Source organism: Coregonus lavaretus, assembly GCF_964263955.1.
Source record: "Coregonus lavaretus genome assembly, chromosome: 25".
Classification (NCBI taxonomy): Eukaryota; Metazoa; Chordata; class Actinopteri; order Salmoniformes; family Salmonidae; genus Coregonus; species Coregonus lavaretus.
This window is the reverse complement of record NC_140012.1, coordinates 25,584,466-25,610,227: the sequence shown is the minus strand read 5'-3', so window position 1 is coordinate 25,610,227 and position 25,762 is coordinate 25,584,466. Positions and strand designations below refer to the sequence as shown.

Genomic DNA, 25,762 nt, shown 5'->3' with positions numbered 1-25,762 from the left:
GCATGTGTTTTTAGTGAGTCTGCCAGATCAGAGCCTGTAGGGATGACCAGGGGTATTCTCTTGATAAGTGTGTGAATTGGACCATTTTCATGTCTTGCTAAGCATTCGAAATGTAAGAAGTCCTTTTGGGTGTCAGGGAAAATATATGGAGTAAAAAGTATATTATTTTCATTAGGAATGTAGTGGAGTAAAAGTAAAAGTTGTCAAACATATCAATTGTAAAGTAAAGTACAGATACCCCAAGAAACTACTTAAGTAGTACTTTAAACTATTTTTACTTAATTACTTTACACCACTGATAAGAAGCTATTTAATGGATCATAAAAATATAGACCTGGGACAATAGGTCACCTCAATAACTCCAGCAGCACTTTAACATAATGGGTGGTGAGTCACCACAGAGAGAAGGAATAACAAACTGTGTATAGCACTAATGACGGATTAATTACAGTGTGTGTGTGTATCTGTGTGTGTGTGTGTGTGTGTGTGTGTGTGTGTGTGTGTGTGTGTGTGTGTGTGTGTGTGTGTGTGTGTGTGTGAACTTACCTAATTCTCTGGAGACAGGGGACACGGAAGCAGTCTCTCCTATCTTTGACACAGCATCAAAGTACATCTTCCCAGCAAGAGTCATCGCTGTGAGGAGACAAACAAAACAATCATATGAATGGATCTCCCCAACATCTACATGATACCCTATAAAGACCCGTGTGCTAGCCATTCCTGTGTCTGAAAGTGTAAAAGTTAGCTTGTTAGTGTATCATGTGAGACATCTAATTCACTTTTGTCAAAATATTGGGACAATAAATCACATTTTGTTCATACTGTATAACCCTTGTTAATAACAACATTTGTCACAAAATGCTTGACAGTAATCCGGCCTAGATCCCCAAAGAGCAAGCAGCAGCACAGTGGCAACTGGCAAGGAAAAACTCCCTAGAAGGAAGAAACCTTGAGAGGAACCAGACTCAGACCCATCCTCCTCTGGCTGTACTGGGTATAAAACATAAACATGTTCTTACCGGCTACAGACTTCTCATAGTTCTTCCCCAGATTGACCAGGTTCCTCAGACCTGGGTTGAACTGCTCCATCACATTCTGTAAGAGAGAGAGGGGGAGGGGGTCAGAGAGAGAGAGGGGAGAATGAACTACGGCAGGGAGGGCACAGACGAGAAAAACTAACTACAGAACAATCAAAGACCTGTTTATTCTTGGCCAGGGACTGAGTGTGACTATTCTTGACATTCTTTGTTTAAATAACACTATTTTTATACCAATGTCCAGTTGGAAAACTGACTTTTTATAAACAATGGCCAATTCTCCTGTGGAGTGGATAAACAGATTCCAGTAATAAGCCAATAAACCATGTGATGTGTCGAATAAACAAGTCCACATAAATGATTGTCTTGATGTCATCATAAATAAAGGTTTCAATGTTTATGTGTTAATTCTATAAATAACTCCAAGCTGAAATGAAACGTTTTAATCATTAACATGATCCTTCACACTTTACAGCTATGTGGGAGCAAAGTCCTACACAAAGCATTTGCAGCAGCAGGCTAGGGTGAACCAAACCCAATCCCCCTCCTATTCAATTGGCCTACAATAAAATGCTGTTCAGGACTGGAGTCCCTGTTTCAATTCCCCAGGCACACCCTCAATAGAACAATGAACTGCCAGGTATGTGTTAGGCCTACTTGAACCCTGCCAGAGTGAGAGAGAGAGAGAGACAGAGAGAGACAGAGAGAGAGAGAGAGAGAGAGAGAGAGAGAGAGAGAGAGAGAGAGAGAGAGAGAGAGAAGGAAACAGAGAGAAACAGGTTTCTCTTCACTCTTCTCTTCAGCTGAAACTGTGGCAGGTCCTAAACTGCATGTATAATTCATTTAGCTGCAACTTTCGACTTCACCTGCAGAGTACTGGACAGGTGGGGCTGTTGTGGCATGTGCTAGATAACAGCCTGACTGAAGTGCACCATATTGCCTTATAATTGATGAACTAACAATAAGATACAGATGATTGGACAAAAGTAAAGTTGACAAATGACAAATCTATTGTTGTTGTTTTTTTCAGTTGGGAGGCAAAGGTACTTTGTATGCTACTTCACTGCGTTTTTGCATTCAACAAATCACGGGCATTCAACAAATCACAAGTGTACACATGCGCTCATGACACGCACTGTGCAAATGTATGGCCATATTATGGAATGGGCATATGTATCTCCTATACTATCTGTGTGTGCCCTAAACTGAAGCCAGTTGGAGCCTACTGCTATTGCCAAAGGCGACGATGGACATCGGCCAAATCGAAACCCTGTGATTATGTAGTCAAGGTCAAGGTGGAGAAGTGGGGAGCTATGATGATGAGAACATAGCCTAACAAAAAGCCTGCTTACCTTGTATGTACTTTCGGTCAGCTTATTCACATCGTCATGATCCAGCGACATGTTGGCAGTTATTTCTCAGTCTCTTCAAGATGGAACAAAAAATCAAAACCAAGCCAAAAACCAAAGCCAATCACTCGAAGTCTATAGAATTCCTTTCAATGGACACGGAGAGCAGAAGCGCAACTGTGCGCTGGTGGCCAAACAAACCTTCATCAACCGCTGCGCTGCCTGAACCGAGACTGTCAAACTTTACCGTGTGTGTGTGTCCGAGGCGCGAGAGACAGAAAAGGTGGTATCCGTGACGTCACTGCTTTAGTCAAGCACTTTCGGTGCTGTGCTTTTAGGTGGATCATCAACTCGGTATTGGCAATAGGGGTTGGGCGCTCAGTCGCTCCCTATGGCTCACTCTCTCGGGGCGGTTCTGTTATTGCATTCGGATGCATTTAAATGCCAATAGACTTACTTTAAAATCAGAGTGAACCACCCCTGATTTAGCTGCTTCTGCAAAAGCTAATGGGGATCCAAATAAACAAATAAACAAACAAATAATACTTTAAAATCAATTAACTCCCCAATTTGGCCATCGACAACAGTCTCATGTAAACATCCCTTGCAGAAAAAACACGATTTCTCATCTGGAAACTTCACGTGAAATTCATGTGGTTCTTCCATAAGGGATCTTCTCGGCCTAATTCTGTTGTGGTTCATTGCTTGTTGTTATCAAATGAAAATCAAATCAAAGTTTATTGGTTGCATACACAGATTTGCAGATGTTATCGCAGGTGCAGCGAAATGCTTGTGTTTCTAGCTCCAAAAGTGCAGTAATAATACCTCGAAAAAAATACAAAAGTAAAAAGAAAGAAATTACGAAATATCAGAACAAGCAATGTCAGAGTCCGGGATATATATATATATATATATACACTGAGTGCACAAAACATTAGAAACACCTTCCTAACATTGAGTTGCAACCCCTTTTGCCATCAGAACAGCATCAGTTCGTTGGGGCATGGACTCTACAGGGATGCTGGCCCATGTTGACTCCAATGCTTCCCACAGTTGTGTCAAGTTGGCTGGTAGTGGATCTCTACTCCGAATAGCTCGTTCCATCTCATTCCAGGCCACTGTAGCAGAAGGAATTCACTGACATGTTCGTGGAACCATTCCTGGACAACCCTAGCCTTGTGGCATGGGGCATTATCCTGGTGAAAAAAATCAAATTGCAGATGGATACACTGCTGCCATAAGGGATGCACCTGTTTGGCAATCCTGAGGTGTTCAAACGTTGTGTCATGACTTCCTCCGAAGCAGCCTCCCCTCCTTGTTCGGGCAGGCTTCGGCGTTCGTCGTCACCGGCCTACTAGCCACTGCGCTCCATATCTCATCATTCCATTTGTCTTGTCTTGTCAATTACATACACCTGGTTCATATCCCCTCATTAGTACATGTATAAGTGTTCACTCTGCCCCCCTTGCCCTTGTGGGTGATTGTTATTTGTGAGTTGAGTGTAGCTCGGTTGAGCTACCCGTACCGTGTATTTCCGGGGATATTGTTCCCCGTGTGCCTGTATGTTGTTGACGCTATCCAGCATAACTGTGTCCTACGGAATAAACGCTGTATTCGGTGATTTACCCTCCTGCGCCTAACTCCTTCAAATCACATTCTCAAACGTTGCACCAAGGGGCCCAATACGTGCCATGAAAACAGACCCAACACCATCATACAACCACCACCAGCATGCAATGTTGACACGCAGTATTATGCATTAAGAAGGAAAGAAATTCCACAAATTAACCTTTAAGAAGGCACACCTGTTCATTGAAATGCATTCCAGGTGACTACCTCATGAAGCTGGTTGAGAGAATGCCAAGAGTATGCAAAGCTGTCATCAAGGCAAAGGGTGGCTATTTGAAGAATCTCAAATATAAAACATATTTTGATTTGTTAAACACTGTTTTGGTTACTACACGATTCCATATGTGTTATTTCATAGTTGTGATGTCTTCACTATTATTATACAATGTAGAAAATAGTAAAAATAAAGAAAAACCGTTGAATGAGTAGGTGTTCTAGAACTTTTGACCGGTAGTGTATGTTAACGTGGGCTATTTTTAGCACTTTTCTGGGATGCTTGATTGTTTTCATTGCTTTACTGGGAAGCTTAGCAGAAGTAAACATGCTCATGTTATTTATGTGTGTGCAGGGTGAGCTGCACACAGTGGACTTCCTACCAGGGCCCACCGCCTCAGTGCTAACAGTATAACACTTGCTCATAGACACATGATTACTGCATGCAATACCAACGCCCATGGGATAATGCTGAAGCATTATGACAACTCAGCGACACAATGGTAGGGATTAACTGAGCTGGGCTTGGGTCATTGATAAGTCATTGTCTCAGAACAGCCTTATAATGCTGTGAAAGGATCCAGGAACCCAAATTATTTTGGTGGATCCCATCCTCCTTATAAAATGAGCTTTGTTTCCTGAAGATATCAAAATTGTCAATAAATGTTATACCCACAGAGCTGCAATAGTCACGTAGATAGTTATGGAGGGCTAGAAGTCTTCTGAAACGTTCAATGCCACGGTTTAGGGAGGGCACAGGGCCAGATATTATGGGGAGTTTGTTGGTGTCAAGCAAAGACCCAATCAGTTCTTTAAAATCCATCTTCAGCTGTTCTGAGCTGCCCTTCATTATGTCATTGAATCCCACATGAACTATGATAGACTCCATTTCCTGATGCAGGTTTAAAATGTTTTGGAGCAGCTTATTGATGTCCTGTACTCGTGCTCCTGGATAGCACAACGTTTTAGCTCCAGGAACTGAGACATTTCTCACCATTGAACTGCCCAATACAACGGCCAGAGAAGGGGTTGGAGAAATCCACCCATGTCCTGGAAGGCAGGCAGTGTGCTCCCTATGATGCGTTGGTCTGACCGCACCACCCTCTGGAGAGCCCTGTGGTTGCGGACGGTGCAATTGCCATACTAGGTGGTGATACAGCCCGACAGGATGTTCTCAATGATGCATCTGTAGAAGTTTGTGAGGGTCTTAGGGGCCAAGACGAATTTCTTCAGCCTCCTGAGGTTGAAGAGGCACTGCTGCATCTTCTTCACCACACTGTCTGTGGGACCATTTCATGTCATCAGTGAATGGACGCTGAGGAACTTGAAGCTTTAGTCCCTCTCCACTGTGGCCCCATCAATGTGGATGGGGGCGTGCTCTCTCTGCTGTCTCCTGTAGTCATGATAAGCTCCTTTGTTTTGTTGATGTTGAGGGAGAGGTTATTTTCCTGGCACCACTCCGCCAGGGCTCTCACCTCCTCCCTGTAGGCTGTCTCGTCATTGTTTGTAATCAGGCCTACCACTGTTGTGTCGGCAGCAAACTTGATGATTGAGTTGGAAACATGCGTGGCCACGCAGTCATGGGTGAACAGGGAGTACAGGAGGGGGCTGAGCACATACCCCTATGGGGCTCCAGTGTTGAGGATCAGCGTGGCGGAGGTGTTGTTGCCTATATTCACCACTTGGGGTTGGCCTGTCAGGAAGTCCAGGACCCAGTTGCACAGGGAGGGGTTGAGACCCAGGGCCCTGAGCTTAGTGATGAGCTTGGAGGGCACTATGGTGTTGAAGGCTGAGCTGTAGTCAATGAACAGCATTCTTACATAGGTATTTCTCTTGTCAAGGTGGGATAGGGCAGTGTGCAGTGCAATGGCGATTACATCGTCCATGGATCTGTTGTGGCGGTATGCGAATTGTAGTGCATTTAGGTTTTCGGGTAAGGTGGAGGTAATATGTTTCTTAACCAGCCTCTCAAAGCACTTAATGATGACAGAAGTGAGTGCTACGGGTTGATAGTCATTTAGTTCAGTTACCTTCGCTTTCTTGGGTACAGGAACAATGGTGGACATCTTGAAGCAAGTGGGGATAACAGACTGGGATATGGAGAGATTGAATATGTTCATAAACAATCCAGCCAGCTGGTCTGCACATGCTCTGAGGACGCGGCTTGGATGCCATATGGGATATTGAGTGAACTCAGTCCAGTCTTAACTTACTGTTGCGAGTTAGAATAGTATAATACACAAGGTGCAATTTCAAAATGTGGTTGCGCATCAGCAGTTTTTCTCTTGTTATGTCAGTCACTGACAATCAATTAGCTCATGTCAGCTAATATTTTTGGTAAATTAGTCCAGCCAGCTATCTAAACTTGCAGTAATCATGGACAAATTACCAACTAGGGCCCCCCATTGATTTTGTTAGTCACTCTCACGCTGAAATTATAGTAAAAACTGCAAACATTTCTCTCCAACCTATGGCAAAATGAGTCGAATTGCATGAAATGTGTTATAAAATTGCAAAATATTTGCTCCACCCCATGGCAAAATGTATAGAATTGCAGCAAACTTGCTTTAAAACGGCAACATTTTCTTTATGCCCCATGGCAAAATGTGTAGAGTTGCAGAATATTCACTCTAACAAATGTTTTACTTGCAAGGTGAGGGCTCCATCGCATTTCTCTGTGTATGTCTCCATCGTGTGGCCATATTTAATACTGAACGCTCATGACAGATGCAATTAATCAAATTTCACATTTTTCAAACATTTCTAATTTGTGCTTCTGCATTGCTTGCTTTTGGGGGGTTTAGGCTTGGTATCTGTAAAGCACTTTGTGACAGCTGCTGATATAAAAAGGCTTTATAAAATACATTTGATTTGAGATGCAAGCAGCATAACATCCTTTTTTTCAACAGCAGGACAAATATAGCTTACATCAAACAAAGGTCTAGCCAATAAATTCAATTATACACTGCCCTAGATAGAACATGGGTGACTTCATAACTAATAAATAACGATGATCATTCCTAAGAGGTGTCCAGCAGATTTTTGTTGTGGGCCATAAACTCAGTGAGGTAAATCATTTCTAAAACCATGGACAGCGACTTAAACAACACAGCTCTTTGTGTTCCTAGAAGCACATGGTTAAAATGCATGGGAATGATTTCAGGCTTTTACAGGAATTTGGGAAACTTAAAGGCAATGAACAACTTTATGGCAGCAGCTGACAAGGCAGTTAAGGAATATATTATAGGTTGTCCATTTGAAGTGTCCACATTTCTTGGTTCTGGAGTAGCCTACACAATTTGCCTCATCTGTGAGTGGACAAGCGCATATGTATCGGTAAATATGTGTGTTGCATGCGTAATATTAGAGTAAATAAGTAGAATTGTATTAAATATAAAGTTTAATATATACTTTTGTAAAATTCTGGTTTATGTTTTCAGAAATATAATTGTGGTGCTTTTCGTGTCACTTTCCCTGATTCTGAGCTCCCGGGTTTTGGGGCTCGCAACAGACGGTTTGTTCCATCTGAGTAGGTTTACTTTACGCGCATAACATTATTTCAAAATACTAGATTTTTTTTAACCATTTATAGTAAACTAATATTTTTGTGACTTTTTTTTCTTCAGAAAATGTTGCGGGGAAGCTCAGCTTCATTCAGAGAGAAGGGAATGCGACTTACGTGCGGGACAGGGAGCTGGCCTCGGAGGTTCCAACCGAGACCAAGTTCGAACTGTTCGATCCAAGGAACACTTTACGCACTGCCATATTCACCTATACCTGGGACTTTGGCAACGGGTATGTCTGCCTGTTTCTCATCGAATATATGTTTTGTTGTTTTCCTTTTCGCAGTTTAGGCTATATATTTAAATATTATGTGGTTGTTTTATTCTGGTTTTGTAAGGGAGGTGCTTGAGGGATCGGAACCGTATGTGCACTATAACTACTCGTCCTCTGGAAACTACACTCTGTGGCTGAGAGTGGGGGCCCAAGTGAGCAAAACCTATATTCCACTAACTGGGGTTTACACCATGGACGTTACAGTGTTGGGTAGGTTGACAGAATACACATCATTTTTGTTTAGAATTATTTCGTTTGAAATTGTGTGTATTGCATATCTCTGCTATTTTCCAGACCCCATCAGAAATATTGAGTTGAAGGGCCCTTTGAGTTTCCAGGTTTCCAGAAACAACAGTCTGGCTATTCATGTGGATGGAAGGTGGGTACAATTTCTCAGTAGGATTAACACACATACAACATCATAAACATGCATAACACATCAAAGAATCAGCTCATTTATTCTCTCTCTCCCTCTCTCTGTTTCCCAGTCCTCCCATGTGGGTGTGTTGGAGGTTCCTACAGAACTGTGTATCAGCAACCCCTACAGGCTGTCACCTGACCATGCTGTATAATAACACATTGAGACTGAACCACACCTTCACGGCTTTAGGAGTCCACTGTCTGGACATCAGCGCCCGAAACGGCATCAGCAAACTGCAGACCTCCCACAGCATCTTCGTGAGGAGAGATCGTAAGTCAGGTGTTATCATGTGATCTGTGGAGATACGGTCCAGTTTAGTCGCGCTAGGCAGAAGCTACAGTACAGTACACACTCTCTCCTCTAACTATGAATACATTATAGACTAGTTTGATATAGTACAAATGATCCATCTAATAGTACAGTGTCGCTCAGCAGTTCTGGTGGCACAAGGGGTTTTGATCAGAATTTACCTCTTTAGATTTCCTAGTTATCCCTGTAATCTTAAAGGGATACTTTGGGGTTTTTGGCAATGAGGCCCTCTATCTACTTCCCCAGAGTCAGATGAATTTATAGATATACTTTTTATGTCTTTGTGTGTAGTTTCAAGTTGCTAACTAGCGCTAGCACAATTGCTAAATAATGTTAGCACAATGACTGGAAGTTTATGGGTATCTGCTAGCATGCTAGCAGATACCCATAGACTTCCAGTCATTAATTGTGCTAATGCTGGTTAGCATTGGCTTGCAAAAATACCTTGAACTACCTTCATACTGGACACAGAGACATACAAATAGTATCCACGAGTTCACCTGACTTTAGGGAAGTAGATAAAGGGCCTCATTGCCAAAATCCCAAAGTATCCCTTTAAACTGAACCAAGTTATAGGGTGTTCAGATAAATGAAAAGATGTCAGTGGGACAGTGGCCAGGGTTGAGGAATGCACTAGGGAGTTCTGGAGGAGAGTAATTTAACGCAAGGCCCACAACCCATACTGCACATGTCTCCTGTGGTGAATTGATTTGTGATGGGTGGTACGGTTACAGAGGAGTTTCAGGAAGCTTCTGGCCTCATTTTAATGCATAGCAAATAGATTGTTTAAAACCAGAAGACTAAAATATGGATGAATGATTGCAAAAGGAACATGATTCAGTGGTGTACAAAGTAAGACAAGAGGAGACATCTGGTGGTGCTTGAATAATCATTTACGCAGACACTGGGGAGTATGACAGTTACTAATTGGGAGTTAAGTCTAAATAGGAAATCAATTTTGCTTGCACAACTTCTGACCAGTATTCAAGCTTGTCTAACTGCATCATGTAATACTGTAGTATTAAAGTATGTGAAGTGTTTTCCCTACCTTGAACTATGGTAAAAAAACAGTTATCTCTGTCTCCTAATAGCCTCCAATAACCTGCTCTTCATCCTGCCGTGTGCTGGGATCATCTTGGCAATCCTCACCTTCATCACTGTTATAGCCTGTCACCCTCAGAAGGGAAACAACAGCAAACAACAGGTAGGAGACTGTTTCAATACTCCTCCCAAAGATATGAGGCTATTCTATAACACAAGGGGGTGATCTATACCTAACAAATTGACTAACTATCAACTACAAATAATGGCCGTGGCTGTAGAAAGCACTGTCAAGCAGTGTTGTAGTACTCGAGTACAGGACTTTAACTTGACTCGGACTTGACCAGTGGTGACTCTGACATTGATTCGGACTCGACCAGTAGTGACTTTGTTGTTCGATGGTGATTTGCTCAGTGTATTTGTTCTTGTTCCGTATAAAATTGCTAAGAAATGTTGAGACACTGTAGCCTTACAAGCACAAAAAAAAGTGTGTCAGTGTAAATGGTTATATTTGTTTGTTTATTTATTATGTTACAGATGTCTGGGTACAGTAACGCCACTTACTCCAGCATTAAAATGGAACTGCAGCCCCATCAGGACATCCCTGATATCAGTAGTGATCTGTATGTATCCAGGGCAGAGAAAGGAGAGGTCCAATCCCTTCTGTTACAGCATGGGACCAGATCTGTCGCCTACTCATACTGAAACTAGTCTTCATTTACACGCCTGTGATTTGGGCTTTGTGCTGGTCTGATTCAAGTCCAATGCTAATAGTTTGCTAAAAATGTATGGTTTGAGATTAATATACATGTAATGTAACATTGAACTATAAATTATTTCAGTGATGTATACTGAACAAAAATATAAATGCAACATGCAGCAATTTCAATGATATTACTGAGTCAATTGAAATAAATTCATTAGGCCCTAATCTATGTATTTCACATGACTGGACAGGGGCACAGCCATTGGTGGGCCTTGGAGGGCATAGGCCCACCCACTGGGGAGCCAGGCCCAGCCAATCAGAATGAGTTTTTCCCCACAAAAGGGCTTTATTACAGACAGAAATACTCATCAGTTTCATCAGCTGTCCAGGTGGCTGGTTTCAGACGATCCCGCAGGTGAAGAAGCCGGATGTGGAGGTGATGGGCTGGAGTGGTTACACATGGTCTGCGGTTGTGAGGCCGGTTGGATGTACTGCCATATTCTCTAAAACGATGTTGGAGGTGGCTTATGGTAGAGAAATAAACATTAAATTCTCTGTCAACAGGTCCGGTAATTATTCCTGCAGTCAGCATGCCAATTGCACACTCCCTCAAAACTTGAGACATCTGTGGCATTGTGTTGTGTGACAAAACTGCACATTTAGAGTGGTCTTTTATTTTCCCGAGCACAAGGTGCACCTGTGTAATGATCATGCTGGTTAGCTTCTTGACATGCCACACCTGTCAGGTGGATTGATTATCTTGGCAAAGGAGAAATGCTTACTAACAGGGATGTAAACAAATTTGTGTATAACATTTGAGAGAAATATGCTTTTTGTGTGTATGGAACATTTCTGGGATCTTTTATTTCAGCTCATGAAACATGGGACCAACACTTTACATGTTGCGTTTAAATTTTTGTTCAGTATACAGTGAGGGAAAAAAGTATTTGATCCCCTGCTGATTTTGTACATTTGCCCACTGACAAAGAAATGATCAGTCTATAATTTTAATGGTAGGTTTATTTGAACAGTGAGAGACAGAATAACAACAAAATAATCCAGAAAAACGCATGTCAAAAATGTTATAAATTTATTAGCATTTTAATGAGGGAAATAAGTATTTGACCCCCTCTCAATCAGAAAGATTTCTGGCTCCCAGGTGTCTTTTATACAGGTAACGAGCTGAGATTAGGAGCACACTCTTAAAGGGAGTGCTCCTAATATCAGCTTGTTCCCTGTATAAAAGACACCAGTCCACAGAAGAAATCAGTCAATCAGATTCCAAACTCTCCACCATGGCCAAGACCAAAGAGCTCTCCAAGGATGTCAGGGACAAGATTGTAGACCTACACAAAGCTGGAATGGGCTACAAGACCATCGCCAAGCAGCTTGGTGAGAAGGTGACAACAGTTGGTGCGATTATTCGCAAATGGAAGAAACACAAAATAACTGTCAATCTCCCTCGGCCTGGAGCTCCATGCAAGATCTCACCTCGTGGAGTTGCAATGATCATGAGAACGGTGAGGAATCAGCCCAGACCTACACGGGAGGATCTTGTCAATGATCTCAAGGCAGGTAGCTTAGTGGTTAAGAGCATTGTGCCAGTAACCAAAAGGTCGCTGGTTTTAATCCCCGAGCCGACTAGGTGAAAAATCTGTCGATGTGCCCTTGAGCAAGGCACTTAACCCTAAGTCGCTCTGGATAAGAGCGTCTGCTAAATGAAAAAAATAAATAGGCAGCTGGGACCATAGTCACCAAGAAAACAATTTTTAACACACTACGCCGTGAAGGACTGAAATCCTGCAGCGCCCGCAAGGTCCCCCTGCTCAAGAAAGCACATATACAGGGCCGTCTGAAGTTTGCCAATGAACATCTGAATGATTCAGAGGAGAACTGGGTGAAAGTGTTGTGGTCAAATGTGACCAAAATGGAACTATTTGGCATCAACTCAACTCGCCGTGTTTGGAGGAGGAGGAATGCTGCCTATGACCCCAAGAACACCATACCCACCGTCAAACATGGAGGTGGAAACATTATGCTTTGGGGGTGTTTTTCTGCTAAGGGGACAGGACAACTTCACCGCATCAAAGGGACGATGGACAGGGCCATGTACCGTCAAATCTTGGGTGAGAACCACCTTCCCTCAGCCAGGGCATTGAAAATGGGTTGTGGATGGGTATTCCAGCCTGACAATGACCCAAAACACACGGCCAAGGCACAAAGGAGTGGCTCAAGAAGAAGCACATTAAGGTCCTGGAGTGGCCTAGCCAGTCTCCAGACCTTAATCCCATAGAAAATCTGTGGAGGGAGCTGAAGGTCGAGTTGCCAAACGTCAGCCTGGAAACCTTAATGACTTGGAGAAGATCTGCAAAGAGGAGTGGGACAAAATCCCTCCTGAGATGTGTGCAAACCTGGTGGCTAACTACAAGAAATGTCTGACCTCTGTGATTGCCAACAAGGGTTTTGCCACCAAGTACTAAGTCATGTTTTGCAGAGGGGTCAAATACTTATTTCCCTCATTAAAATGCAAATCAATTTATAACATTTTTGACATGCGTTTTTCTGGATTTTTTTGTTGTTATTCTGTCTCTCACTGTTCAAATAAACATACCATTAAAATTATAGACTGATCATTTCTTTGTGTGTCTTTTGCATAAAAATGTGTGTCATTGTCCCGCAGAAAAATAAAACCCTATCGCACGGTTAGGTTTTCAGAAGACTGATGTGGGTTTCCCACTAACTTTTAACCTGGGCTTAGCTCCTTTCATATTTTTACTTCAGTGGATATACTGTATGTTGCCCTAAGAGTTGTGCAAAGTTGGTAGAATCTTATTCCAAATGATTTACAGCAGAAATGGCTGTCAAAGGTGCTTCCACCTTTTATTATATATATATATATATATATATATATATATATATATTTATTTTTTATTTTTTATTTTTATTTTTTTATTATTAATTTGGAAAATGTTCTGTAACTTTCTTTCACTTTGAAAATGTGGAGTAGGTTGTGTAGATCTGTAGGAAAAAACCCAGAATGTAATCCCTTTTTAGATTTCATTTTAAGGCAGCAAAATGTGAAAAAAAATTAAAGGGGGTGTAGCCTTTTATAGGCACTGTATATATATATTTTTCAAGAGTAGTCTCAGTGATTTCAGTGATTTCAGTGATTTCAATAACCTCAATTGAACAATGCAGAGACTGGATAAAGGGTAGTCAACCGTGAATGGTTGTCAACTCATTTCACACTGCTAGGTCGGGGACTTTGAGACTGCGGTAGCTTTGTCCATGAGGAGAATCTCAATTGGTTTTACTCTACTCCTATCGCCTATCTCCTCCGTCCTCTCCTCGTCTGCTTTTTAAAAAGGTAAAAGGTAATCGAGGAGTGGAGGCAAGGAGAGGAAACATAGAAACAAATGTACTTGTATGAAATGAAACTCTCCTTCTCCACTCGCACATCATCAGGCAAATTTTGTTTACATAAATGTGTAAAGTGATAAAACAAATTTGCTAGTTGTTCAAGACATTTTATAGATAAAAGGACAAGTAGCGTATAGTTTTATAAATATGTGCATGCTTTTCTCCTTCGAGAAAACAGCTGATTCAAGGGGACATGGCGGATTTTAAAACACTTCTGCACTAGAAGCCGAAAGGATACTCTTGTGTATCCTCTGCTGAAGTAGGTAATCGAGGAGGTGAGCAGACTCCTCTGTTCACCTACTAACTATTAAATTGAGGAGAGGATGTACTCTTTTCCCATGAGAATCTCCCTATGGCTTTCCCTCAGCTGGAAAATTAACCACCATTTCTACCAGGTGGAGTTGCATTCTCTGTCAAACATGCAACCAATCACAGCACACAAACAATTAATTCAAACCGGCCAATAACCTCACATTTCCAAATCACATGATTAACATAATTCACTGTAAGTCGCTCTGGATAAGAGCGTCTGCTAAATGACTAAAATGTAAAATGTAAAATGTAGAAATTGGACTATCATTTCTAACAGCGGAGGCTGGTGGTAGGACCAATAGGAGGACGAGCTCATTGTAATAGCTAGAATGGTATATTGGAACGGAGTCAAACGTGGTTTCCATACGTTTGATGTATTTGATACCGTTCCATTTATACCATTCCAGCTATTACAATGAGCCCGTCCTCCTATAGCTCCTCCCACCAGCCTCCACTGATTTCTAATATATAATAAATAATATATGCCATTTAGCAGACCAATTTATCCTAAGTGACTTACAGTCATGAGTGCATACATTTTTAGATATGGTTGGCCCCATGAAGCGAACCCACTATCCTGGCATTGCAAGTGCGATGCTCTACCAACTGAGCTACGGAGGATCACATTACTGTACTGTAGGCCCTAAATATTTTCTCAAACAGAGATTGTCTATTCCCATCTTGTGGCAAAGGATTTGTTTTAACATCTAAGCAAGGACTGGAGGACTGAACTGTGTTTGCTATATTGGATATATTACTACAGGGGACATTATTCAACATAGGCCTATAATCACAAACAGACTTCTTGTAAGTTGATCTTTATAGGGGCTTTAATGGCCAATTCTGGCTTAAAAATGAAAGACATAGCTACATTCTTAAAAAAGAAAAGACACATGCATACATTGTCTATATTTATATTTTATAATTCAATGCAACCTCAAGATCCAGCCAGCAACAGACCCAAGTGGGCAGACCCCCCTGCACTTCACCATACATTGGCGTGCTCCACTGCATGCGCTGCGCAGTTTACCGCGTAATTGTTTGCCTAGTAACAATCCGTAGAACAGAAAAAGACCATCGAAAACGATGGTCTTACAACATCCAAGCCGTTCCTGAATATCATTCCGCCAAGTACTATATTGATGAGGATCGTTGTAGAAACCTAAATAGACATCACATTACGATATTATTTATGTATATATAAAAAATATGTTTCAAAGGAATGCATGAATATAATTATTATCCTAGTATAGTGCAAAAGTGTATATATATCAGGCTGGTTCTCGACGACCGGAAGTCACAGAGGTACCATTTCCTGTCTGTGCTAGTTGGTTAGTTTAAATGGGATGCTTTTTTCCCCCAATTACTTTCCTTGAAATATACTGTATATTTTGCTTTGCTTGCTCATTTTGGGATGATGAAGTCGTTAACTAGCGAATGCGTTCATAAAAAGTTAAAAATATATTTATTTTGTCCGCATACTAGCTAGACGGGGATGCAAGGGGTTAGCGCGAGCGGTTTCTTTCTCTTTGGGAAGCTAGCTAGCCTGGTTACTAAACCACAGAGTTTGTCTTTGACTAAACCATCTAATATGGTCGCTTTCTAAGTTGTATTTAATGTGTGTAGTTTATAGCAGTAATTATGTGAGGATTATCCGCGTTAGATATAGCCATATCTTACTGTTGATCTATTTATTTTGTATTTCATTCTACCACTTGCATGCTAGCTAGCATGCTATTGATTATGTCATCTTTGTGCGTCTGACTTGAACCAGAGGCATGATGCTAGTATGTTATGCTAGCTAATTGAATGCTAGATCGCTGTGGTGGAATCATATACATTTGGGTAAATTCAATTAAATCGTACGCGTTTGCTCACTGACCATAGTACTGGTAATGGGCATAAGGAGAATACATTTGTAATTTTATGAGTTTACAAAGACTGCGCGGTTCCTTGCTGTCATACAGTAGAGAGTTTGCCTGACAGATAATTCTTGACACGTTCAATTCAGACTTGTTTTGTATGTTAGTTACTGCAAATCAAATGTCGTATCGTTACTGATTTCTTCCATATTCTCACACGCAGCGCACATTCATTCTCTGTGAGATAGGCGCAGACTCGTGTCTGCTCTACCCCATCGTAACCCTGTCTCTCCCGGCGGGAACCATGGCCTTCGTGCCGACCCCCAGCCCAACGGTGGTGGACCAGACCACCCTCATGAAGAAGTACCTGCAGTTCGTGGCAGCACTCACGGACAACAACACCCGTAAGTGAATGAGAAACTGATAATTTAGTGTGCCGTAGTCTGAGAGTCAGCATGAGCCTGAGAATTCTCCTGTGCCCAGAAACATAATTTTTGCTTGATTTGATGTATACTGTGCCGCTATTGGATGAGTTGTGGGCATAGTTATTCAGTAATCTATGGAAGGTGTGGTTTAGGTATAATCTCTACAGCAGGGGCAATGTGATGAGAGCGATATGCTTTAGTCCAGAATTAGGTACAGTGTATTTGTGATGGTGAGTGACTGAGTGAGTGCGAGTGTGTCTGATAAATGTACCTTAAAACAATCTGGGCGCTGAAAGTAAAACTGATAAGATCTGAGTGTCCCTGTCTGCTAAGAGATGAGAAGTATATGGTGACTCAATGTGTCATATGAACTGTTTAATATTTTTACTGTATCCTCCAACACTCAGCTGATGAAACAAAGTTGAAGATGATGCAGGAGGTCAGCGAGAACTTTGAGGTGAGTTTATACCATAGAAATAGAATAACAAGAATGGGTATACCCATTATGTCTGTGTTTCTACTACAGCTGCACGTTCCAACACTGTTCACGTATATCCTCTCCATAATGAAAACTGGTCTTATGTTAGTGTTGACGTCTTATTCTTTTTCAGAATGTGACATCATCACCACAGTACTCCACCTTCCTGGAACACATCATCCCTCGCTTCCTTACCTTCCTCCAGGACGGAGAGGTGCAGTTCCTGCAGGAGAAGCCCACACAGGTAAGAGGACATAAAATATTGAAATTATTTAATTTGCTTAGGGACAGATAGAATTTAAACATGCAGGCATTGAATGCACAAGAATCAGATTCACCTTGTATTACTCTAAAACAGCAACTGAGGAAGCTGGTGCTGGAGATCATCCACCGGATCCCTACTAATGAACACCTGAGACCTCACACCAAGAACATTCTGTCTGTCATGTTTCGCTTCCTGGAGGTAAGCTGTCACTCACGTCTGATTGACATGATTTACGTTGCATATCATCTTTTCAGCAGAGGCGATGTGATGAGAGCGATATGCTTTAGTCCAGAATAAGGTACAGTGTATTTGTGATGGTGAGTGACTGAGTGAGTGCGAGTGTGTCTGATAAATGTACCTTAAAACAATCTGGGCGCTGAAAGTAAAACTGATAAGATCTGAGAACGCCTGTTTGCTGAGAGATGGGAACTGTGTGGTGGTGAAATGTGCCATAGGAACCACTAGATTTCTGAAACTATCAGAAAGGTATTGTCCACCACACACATGCCCTGAGTGTACAAAACATTAGGAACACCTTCCTAATATTGAGTTGCACCCCCTTTTGCCCTCAGAACAACCTCAATTCGTCGGGGCATGGACTCTACAAGGTGTCAAAAGCATTCCACAGGGATGCTGGCCCATGTTGACGCCAATGCTTCCCACGGTTGTGTCAAGTTAGCTGGATGTCCTTTGGGTGGTGGACCATTCTTGACACATACGGGGAACTGTTGAGCGTGAAAAACCCAGCATCGTTTCAGTTCTTGACACACTCAAACTGGTGCGCCTGGCACCTACTACCATACCCCGTTCAGAGGAACTTAAATAACCCGTCTCCTCCCGTTCATCGACATTGATTGAAGTGGATTTAACAAGTGACATCAATAAGAGATCATAGCTTTCACCTGGATTCACCTGGTCAGTCTATGTCATGGAAGGTGTTCTTAATGTTTTGTACACTCAGTGTATTTAGTCCAGTAAGTAATTATCTGTCCCTAACCAGAACGGATTGACTGAGTGTTTGCATTGCATTGCTCGTTGTTTGTTTTCAGATTGAGAGCGAGGAGAACGTGCTGATATGCCTGCGTATCATCATTGAACTGCACAAGCAGTTCCGTCCACAGATCTCTCAAGAGGTGAGAACTAAGACCTTACTATTCTCCAATCTCACTTTGTGTTGATGATGAACAGAAGACCTGCCTCCAGCGTCTTGCCATGGCTCTATCTCAATTCCTCTTTCCATGATTCCTCGCATCTCCTTGCCTTCTTAACCGTATTGGATCAGACCTTCTCCAATGTGTTTTGAGAATAAAGCAAGGAAAAAGGATGTGAGGAATCAAGCAAAGATGAATTGAAATGGAGCCCATGTCTTGATGCTGAACAGTGCTCCTCTGATCAAGGTATTAACTGTCTTCTGTAATCCTTTATTCAGATTCATCACTTTCTGGACTTTGTGAAGCAGATCTATAAGGAGCTGCCTAAAGTAGTGGTAAGACAACAGAACAGCAGGTGGATTATTGAGCTGTGTGGGAGCTGGGAAATGTTTGGGTCTCTGAGGATGTATGAATCATGTTTTCACTCCTCACTTTTGCTCTCTTCTTCCCTCTTGTCTTTTCTCCCTGTCACTGTATCTCTGTTCTTGTCCCCGCTCTCTCTCCCTCTCTCAGGCTCGGTACTTTGAGAACCCCCAGGTGATAGCTGAGAACACAGTGCCTTCTCCTGAGATGGTGGGCATGATCACCTCGGTGTTGGTGAAGACCGCCCCCGAGAGGGAGGACAGTGAAACACGCACAGTGAGTAGACCTGTCCTAGATACTTCCATAATCTCTCTGTAACTCCTCTTATTACCACTTGGTGGTGTAGAAGCACTGGCAAAGCATCTCAGACCAGGGCTCGTTTTCCCAGGTAGGAATGTAAGGCAGAGAGCTGATGTGATTCATCATAGAAATATACTGTGCAGAACAGACATGATTCTATCTGAATGTTCCTGAATATAGGAAGGCATTGCCCTTGCCTGACTGTCTTCTCCTGTTTGTTTGTTTCTCCAGCACACCATCATCCCCCGGGGGTCCCTGTCCCTGAAGGTGCTGGCTGAGCTGCCTATCATAGTGGTGCTCATGTACCAGCTGTACAAACTGAACATCCATAACGTGGTGTCTGAGTTTGTCCCCCTCATCATGAACACTATCATGCTGCAGGTTTCTCCTCAGGCCAGGTAAGACGTCTGTGTGTGTGCTTTTGAGTTTGTGTGTTGATTCCCTCCTGTAGACAATCAAAATGGCTATTTTTTTCTAAACAACCACAATAAATGGTATTAAAGCATAAATCATTATTACATGTACAGTGAAATAGTTTGCTGTGTGTGTGTGTATATATGTTATTCTAAACCCTAACATTGAACTTTCAGGCAACACAAGCTGTATAACAAGGAGCTGTACGCTGACTTTATCGCTGCTCAGATCAAGACCCTGTCCTTCCTGGCCTACATCATCCGCATCTACCAGGTACATATACCCATGTTGTGCTTTTCTGTCCATGTGCCCGTGTTTCAATTTCTCATTTCGTTTTCTGTCTTGTATTGTATTTACCTGGCACACAGGATCATTAATGAAATGTAGAACAACTAAGTTTTCATGAAATCACATTTTCGAAACTATATTTCAATATTGTGTGTGTGTCTCCCTCTGACCAGGACCTGGTAGGGAAGTACTCCCAGCAGATGGTGAAGGGCATGCTGCAGCTGCTGACCAACTGTCCCTCTGAGACGGCCCATCTACGCAAGGAACTGCTCATCGCTGCCAAACACATCCTCACCACAGACCTGCGCAGCCGTACGCATTGACACACTGATGGACACATACAGGCATGCACATACGAATGCAAACTCACTCAGACTAATTCTGACACTTTATTTTCATTCTGTGTTGCAGAGTTCATCCCTTGCATGGACAAACTTTTTGACGAGTCCATACTGATCGGGTCTGGCTACACGGCCCGGGAGACTCTGAGGTAAGACCTTCCTCCTCTCGTCATCCTCCTCCCTGTGCTGCCAACCTGCCCCTCTCATCAAAACACCAGCCTTCATCTTTCATTAGTCGTCATGTGAAACAAGCCGTAGCTATCAGACCTGGCACATCTCTCTTGATGGTGGAGTATATTAAAGGAAATAGGTGTCTTCAAATGCTCTTAAAAGCTCAGGTACCCTCAATGCACTGATTTTATAAGTCACTCTGGATAAAAGCCTTTAGTGTCTGCTAAATGACTGAGATGTTACGTAAAATGTAAAAACCTTCCATTTGATAGTTGTGAACTCTTCTATCCTCTCTTCTGTCACCAGACCACTGGCCTACATGGTTGTTAGTGATCTAACTGTTAACCCTTTATCCCCTCCAGACAATGTAATGGAAATGTAACCTTCCGTTTGATAGTGGTAAACTTTTGCAACTCCCTAACCTCTCCCATCCCCTCTCTCCCCCAGACCCCTGGCCTACAGCACGCTGGCAGACCTGGTGCACCACGTGCGTCAGAACCTGCCTCTCACAGACCTGTCTCTGGCCGTGCAACTGTTTGCCAAGAACATAGACGACGAGTCTCTCCCCAGCAGTATTCAGACCATGTCCTGCAAACTGCTGCTTAACCTGGTCGACTGCATCCGCTCCAAGAGTGAACAGGAGAACGGCAACGGACGGGACATACTGATGAGAATGCTGGAAGTAAGTCAAGCGAGATGGGAAAGGACAGGCTGAATTATAAGAAAAAGGGCAATGTTGTGCCCAATCACAAATCGACCCTGCGCCTCTATACTACCTCTAGGTTCCCCATGTAAGAAGATTATGTTCCTTTTTATGATTATCAAGACATTGACTTCAATAAATCTTCAATCTCTCTCTAATTCTTCTTCAAGGTGTTTGTGCTGAAGTTCCACACCATCGCTCGCTACCAGCTCGCCACCATCTTCAAGAAGTGCAAGCCCCAGTCAGAGATGGGTGTGGTCGAACCTCAGGGGGTGCTACCTGGGGTCCCCACAACTCCTGCCCTCCCAGCCACGCCTGTCCTCCCTGCCCTGCCTCCCCTTGCGCCCCCCAACCCCGTCACCCCCGCCCCTCCCGCCCCCGCCACCTCCTTCGACCGGCTGGGGGAGAAGGAGGACAAGCAGACATTCCAGGTGTCGGACTGTCGCAGCCTGGTGAAGACGCTGGTCTGTGGGGTGAAGACCATCACCTGGGGAATCACCTCCTGCAAGGCTCCTGGAGGTGAGAGGAGCCAGAAAAATGGCCCTTATGTTACACAGAGGAGAAATTGACACTTGAGTTACGCTGTCAAGATTCACCCTGTTTTTTCCATTGGTTTACATCCACACGTCTACTTCATTTTAATGAAAAGATAACTCAGGATAAACTAACCTCACGGATTGCTTATGACTCCTGTTGTGTGTGTTGCAGAGGCCCAGTTCATTCCTAACAAGCAGCTTCAGCCCAAGGAGACTCAGATCTACATTAAGCTGGTGAAATACGCCATGCAGGCCTTGGACATATACCAGGTATGACTGCCAGTGTACCAGTAGGGCTTTGTCTTATGGAGAAATGATTATATAGTCATTAGCCATACATTATACATGTATACATTACACTGTGTATAAGAGAGCTCCACTGCCCTCTTAGCTAGCTACAGATTGGTCAGGATATAACCAAATAGAAAACTCTGGGTCATACCAATATATATTGTACATGTGTATACCCAACGTAGAAACTCCGGGTTGTACCACTATCAAGTCCAGGGTGTAACAAGAGCCATACAGTGTATAGACATGTGAATATCAGCGCCCCATCCGTCCTCGGCTAGATGCAGGGTTACCGTAATAACCATAATATAACAGCACCCCATCCCCCTCTCGCGACTAGGTACAGATTGATCAGGTTTACCGTAATAACATAGTATAACAGCTCCCCATCCCCCTCTCCTGGCTAGGTACAGATTGCCAACAACCAGCAGACGTACATCAGGGTGGCCAACTGTCAGACGGTGCGTATGAAGGAGGAGAAGGAGGTGCTGGAGCACTTTGCTGGGGTCTTCACCATGATGAACCCCCTCACTTTCAAGGAGATCTTCCAGACCACCGTCCCCTACATGGTGGAGAGGATCTCCAAGAACTACGCCCTGCAGGTAACCACACTCTCTGTGGCTGCGTCCAAAATGGCACCTTGTTCGCTATGTAGTGCATTACTTTTGTCCAGGGCCCTAAGAGCAATTTCAGATCTGGGTTTAACGTAACATTTCGGGCAGGTTGCCTGGACCCATATTAAGCCTAGTCCTAGACTAAAGATAACTTTTAATTAAGAATATATATTTTTTAAAAGGCTTGGTTTTGTTTGTGGACTAATGGGTAAACCCTCCCCATCTCCTTTCTCCAGATTGTGGCTAACTCGTTCCTTGCCAACCTGTCTACGTCAGTCCTGTTTGCCACCATCCTAGTGGAATACCTTCTGGAGAGACTACCTGAGATGGGCTCCAACGTAGAGCTGTCCAACCTTTACCTCAAGCTATTCAAACTGGTCTTCGGATCTGTCTCACTGTTTGCTGCTGAGAACGAACAGATGCTCAAGGTTAGGGTGATGTTTATTTTCATAAACCGTGTTGCATAGTTTCGATGCCTCTTCGTCTTGTAAACCCTGTCCCAAATTGACAATGGTTTTTGAGATAACTATCCTGACTGAATTGAAATGCGGAGGAACCAACATTAGTCTTGTCTGAAGGCTAAATTGTGATGTTCACCATACTTTCAAAACCAAATGTATTGATGTCAAACACCAAAATCATGTCTCTTCTATCCCCCAGCCTCACCTCCACAAGATAGTGAACAGCTCCATGGAACTCGCCCAGTCTGCTAAGGAACCATACAACTACTTCCTGCTTCTCAGGGCTCTCTTCCGTTCCATTGGTGGAGGCAGCCATGACCTGCTCTACCAGGAGTTCCTGCCCCTCCTACCCAACCTGCTGCAGGGTAGGTTGCGCCACACACAAAAAGGAAATATTGTTTTGTAGCTTTTTAAGGTTTGTAGCATGTCCCTTCATATGCACTGATCTGAAGACACAGGATAGATGGGTAAAAAAAAACATGGTGGATGCCAACCAGGAATTTGCTTTACAGCACGTCTTCAGTCCTCTCTCCTCACTTTCCCCTTCACTCTCCTTCCCTTCTACCTCCACCAGGCCTCAACATGCTCCAGAGTGGTCTCCACAAGCAGCACATGAAGGATCTGTTTGTGGAGCTGTGTCTGACCGTGCCTGTGAGGCTGAGCTCCCTGCTGCCCTACCTGCCCATGCTGATGGACCCGCTGGTCTCTGCCCTGAATGGCTCCCAGACGCTTGTCAGCCAGGGCCTCCGCACCCTGGAGCTCTGTGTGGACAACCTGCAGCCAGACTTCCTCTACGATCATATACAGCCCGTCAGAGCAGAGCTTATGCAGGTGAGGACGCACGCACAGATGCAGGCAAACGCAACAGAAGCGTGCACACACATCATACACACACAATCCCACCCCCACCCCAACCCCCACATTCAATTTAGACACACATCCAAGTCTCTGCTCTCACTTGCTAACCTTTGACCCCTCATTCCCCCTTCTCCAGGCATTGTGGCGGACGCTGCGTAACCCAGCGGAGACCATCAGCCACGTGGCGTACAGAGTGCTGGGGAAGTTTGGCGGCAGCAACAGGAAGATGCTGAAGGAATCCCAGAGACTGCAGTACGTGGTGACTGAGGTCCAGGGACCCAGCATCAAGGCAGAGTTCACTGACTGCAAGGCTTCTATACAGCTGCCCATGGAGAAGGTATGTCACTAGTCGGCCATTACGGGTGTGAATGGGGGATTGGTGTGGTAGCCATTTTGGATCAAAATGGTGGTTAAGGCATTCGATTGTACTGTGATGGGCATTAAGTCACAGTAGCAGGGTATTGTAGTATGTTCTCAAAGCAAAACTCTAGTGAGGAACATTTTAAAATCTAGACAAGAGACCACTTCAAAACCACTCTAAATTAATTCCACTTATCCACCCCTTTTCTACTTTTCTATTTCAATGTGATTACAAAGCAGAGACAGTAGCTAGAGAACAGTGGAAGTAGCGAGAATAAGGGTGATCGTTCCTCTGAGGGGTAATGAACCCTTGTCAGAGTTGAGCTTCTCTCTGTGAAAGAAGACGGTCTTCCCCATGTAATTAAAGACCTCATTGGGCCTTACGAGCTCCTCATCTCTGCTCCAGGCCTGAATAATCAATCTACAGAACACTGGATGACGACCGCAGTATTTACTTTCTAATGACTCTTTATCTCTGTCTGCTAATAGTGAAAACACACACATGCACACGGTCATTTCTGTAATTGAGTTGACGCTCCAAAGATGGATGCCACAGATAGCGTTCTCTCTCTCGTGCTCTCTCTCTGGAAGTACGTAGCTTAATGGTATTTGCATCATGTGTCTTATCCTGACATTTGTTTGGATGGTAATCCTCTATCTCTGGTTCGTTCAGCCATACCTATGGGGGAAATTAATGGGGTTTTGGGATAAACGCCAAAAATAAGGTCTGAGGTTAACACAGGCTTAGGAGATCTTATACGTTTTGTTCTATGAGATATCAGTCAGTTAACATGACCTTTTATGAATTATGCCTATGTGCTTGTTTTGATTACATATATGCTCAAATTCACAGTGACGTTGGCTGATGAAGATTATCTCATATTTAAAAAAAAATGTGTACGTCTCCTAAGCCTGTTTACCACAAACCTTATTTTCGGCGTTTATCCAAATAAACTCCCAAAGAGCCATCCAAAGAGCCATGGTGGAGTTAGTGCCTTCAAAAAAATCATTACTTAATACTCTCTATTCTCACTCATTTTCTCCCTCTATCCCCTTCTTTTCCTGCTCTCTCTTTTCCCACCCTCTCCCTTGCCCTCTTTGTCTCTGCTGGCCCCCTCCCCTTCCTCCTCCTTTTGAAGTGAGACACTCAGTCTATTTAAAGCCTCTGAGTCTCTCTTTATTCAAAACGCTTTCTAATGTCTTTATCTTTATATCTATGTACTTTGTTGAGATGGGATGAGTGCATGTCAGCCAGTAGCAGTGTAGCCCTAATGTGCTGACAGGGCTAAGCTAGTAGAATTCAATTATGCACTCTCCTCCTCTTCTCCTTCCTTTTCCACCAGACAGACCAGCCCTCTCGTTCTTTCTTTCTCTCTCCTCTCTCTGAGTGGCGTTAATTAGTTTATCTTCTGCCTCTTTAAGTGTCCAGCCGCATTGGCTTGTCAGCTCATAATCTGGCAGTTGAACTGGCCTCTGCTCAGCCCGGGCCCCGCACCGTGTTTAGAGGTTCTCTCTCCATGACAGGTTATGCAAAGCGCCGGTTTCAGTCATGAGTTAAACACACTGCCTGAGTGCAGCAGGGTAGTTATTCTACACAGGGTACAGGG

General features: G+C 43.4%; 2 protein-coding genes across 2 annotated transcripts in view; one reads left to right on the top strand and one right to left on the bottom strand.

The window, feature by feature from the left end:
- Positions 1–2,640, bottom strand: part of baiap2l1a (BAR/IMD domain containing adaptor protein 2 like 1a) — a 35,474-nt gene extending 32,834 nt beyond the window's left edge. Inside the window, exons 1-3 of the mRNA XM_084142292.1 lie at positions 2,390–2,640; positions 1,020–1,095; positions 547–633 (exon numbers count right to left, since the gene is read on the bottom strand). Of these exons, the coding sequence (XP_083998418.1) occupies positions 547–633; positions 1,020–1,095; positions 2,390–2,440 (214 nt within the window). The 5' untranslated portion in view covers positions 2,441–2,640. The remainder of the gene's footprint in view (positions 1–546; positions 634–1,019; positions 1,096–2,389) is intronic.
- A 12,948-nt stretch (positions 2,641–15,588) lies between these two features.
- The window catches only part of trrap (transformation/transcription domain-associated protein), an 89,124-nt gene continuing 78,950 nt past the window's right edge, over positions 15,589–25,762 (top strand). Inside the window, exons 1-20 of the mRNA XM_084141818.1 lie at positions 15,589–15,605; positions 16,360–16,540; positions 16,969–17,018; positions 17,173–17,283; positions 17,398–17,502; positions 18,354–18,437; positions 18,734–18,790; positions 18,969–19,094; positions 19,350–19,516; positions 19,709–19,805; positions 19,994–20,132; positions 20,232–20,310; positions 20,780–21,014; positions 21,206–21,554; positions 21,744–21,841; positions 22,270–22,464; positions 22,713–22,904; positions 23,137–23,302; positions 23,512–23,768; positions 23,932–24,132. Of these exons, the coding sequence (XP_083997944.1) occupies positions 16,441–16,540; positions 16,969–17,018; positions 17,173–17,283; positions 17,398–17,502; positions 18,354–18,437; positions 18,734–18,790; positions 18,969–19,094; positions 19,350–19,516; positions 19,709–19,805; positions 19,994–20,132; positions 20,232–20,310; positions 20,780–21,014; positions 21,206–21,554; positions 21,744–21,841; positions 22,270–22,464; positions 22,713–22,904; positions 23,137–23,302; positions 23,512–23,768; positions 23,932–24,132 (2,808 nt within the window). The 5' untranslated portion in view covers positions 15,589–15,605; positions 16,360–16,440. The remainder of the gene's footprint in view (positions 15,606–16,359; positions 16,541–16,968; positions 17,019–17,172; positions 17,284–17,397; positions 17,503–18,353; positions 18,438–18,733; positions 18,791–18,968; positions 19,095–19,349; positions 19,517–19,708; positions 19,806–19,993; positions 20,133–20,231; positions 20,311–20,779; positions 21,015–21,205; positions 21,555–21,743; positions 21,842–22,269; positions 22,465–22,712; positions 22,905–23,136; positions 23,303–23,511; positions 23,769–23,931; positions 24,133–25,762) is intronic.